We start from the raw sequence: 1237 nt of genomic DNA on the forward strand, positions 1-1237 counted from the left end.
TTTTTTTAATTTTTAAAATTTATTTCTTCTTTTCCTACTCAAATGTTCCTACTACGCAGGGCAAGATGTAATACTTGTGCCCTTTGAAATCACTATTACCTGCCTCATGACCTAAAACTTCTTCCTTTAATTTACTAGTTGTTATATTATTACTTACTAAATATCAGGATGTGATTTTATCTGCTTATAGAACTTTTCTAAGTGTTCTTTAACAGCGAAGCTAAAAAGTCTCACACGTTTCCAGAATCTATCAGCTCTTCACGCCTATCTTTAATGACTAATGCAGTGGGTTGCAGTTTAGCCACTCACCTGTGGACCCTGTAAACATCCAGGTGCTCAGGGAGATTCTGAGCCACTAGATATGGCTGGGGCTTGACCATCTGTAGCTCCCAATAGTCTGTAGGTGATTGTACTATGTGGCCTAATGGCTCATAAACTCTTAATGTGCTTCTAATGATATTTTGAATATGTTAAGGATTTTTTTTCTGATTTTGAGGAAAAATATATGTGTGTGTGTGTGTGTGTGTGTGTGTGTGTGTGTGTGTGTATAAATGTATTTTTTTAACTTTAGATGTTCATCTTTCCATCAGTAAGAACATCGAAACTGAAATCTGGGGGAAATTCATGGTACTAGAATTTTGGAATCAGAAGTTCTGATTGAAAACCTAATGTGGCTATTAAATGGCATACCAGACAATTTTAATTTACCTTGGCATCCTATAGTATACCATTTTTAATCTCACCTGTCAAAGATACAAAAATTATTATGTTTTTCTAGTAGTTATTTACAGTTCTTAAACTTTTACTTACTTTATTGCCTCTTTAGTCAATATTCATGTTTCTAGTTAAAATATGCAAAAATATGTAATAATTACAGAGGTCCTGCTGTACAAGCCACCAAGGCAGCTGCTGGTACCAAGAAACATGATCTTAGTAAATGGAAATATGCAGAACTACGTGATACCATCAATACTTCTTGTGGTAAGTGTCTGGAGAGGATGAAAAATGGGAAGGCGCCGTACCTGACAGGTAGTAAAGTAAATACCCAGATTGGGGTGGGAGTTTTAAAAATTCGCTGTAAATGAGTATAAGCCATTCTCTTTGTTACTGTTACTTTGAAATGAAGACCTAATTTACTCACGAAGTTAAAAGAAAAACATTAAATTAAATTCATTTTGCCTATGTCTTGTCTAGGTCAGAGAGGAAAAGCATAGAGAAATTATAGTTTGGGCTTATT

At 34.6% G+C, this 1237-nt stretch overlaps 1 protein-coding gene across 1 annotated transcript in view; it reads left to right on the forward strand.

Moving 5' to 3' along the window:
• The window catches only part of MYO6 (myosin VI), a 148336-nt gene that overhangs the window by 137935 nt on the left and 9164 nt on the right, over nucleotides 1-1237 (forward strand). Inside the window, exon 32 of the mRNA XM_023525103.1 lies at nucleotides 878-1055. Coding sequence (XP_023380871.1) covers nucleotides 878-1055 — 178 coding nt within the window. The remainder of the gene's footprint in view (nucleotides 1-877; nucleotides 1056-1237) is intronic.

Source organism: Pteropus vampyrus, unplaced genomic scaffold, assembly GCF_000151845.1.
Source record: "Pteropus vampyrus isolate Shadow unplaced genomic scaffold, Pvam_2.0 Scaffold526, whole genome shotgun sequence".
NCBI classification, from domain to species: Eukaryota; Metazoa; Chordata; class Mammalia; order Chiroptera; family Pteropodidae; genus Pteropus; species Pteropus vampyrus.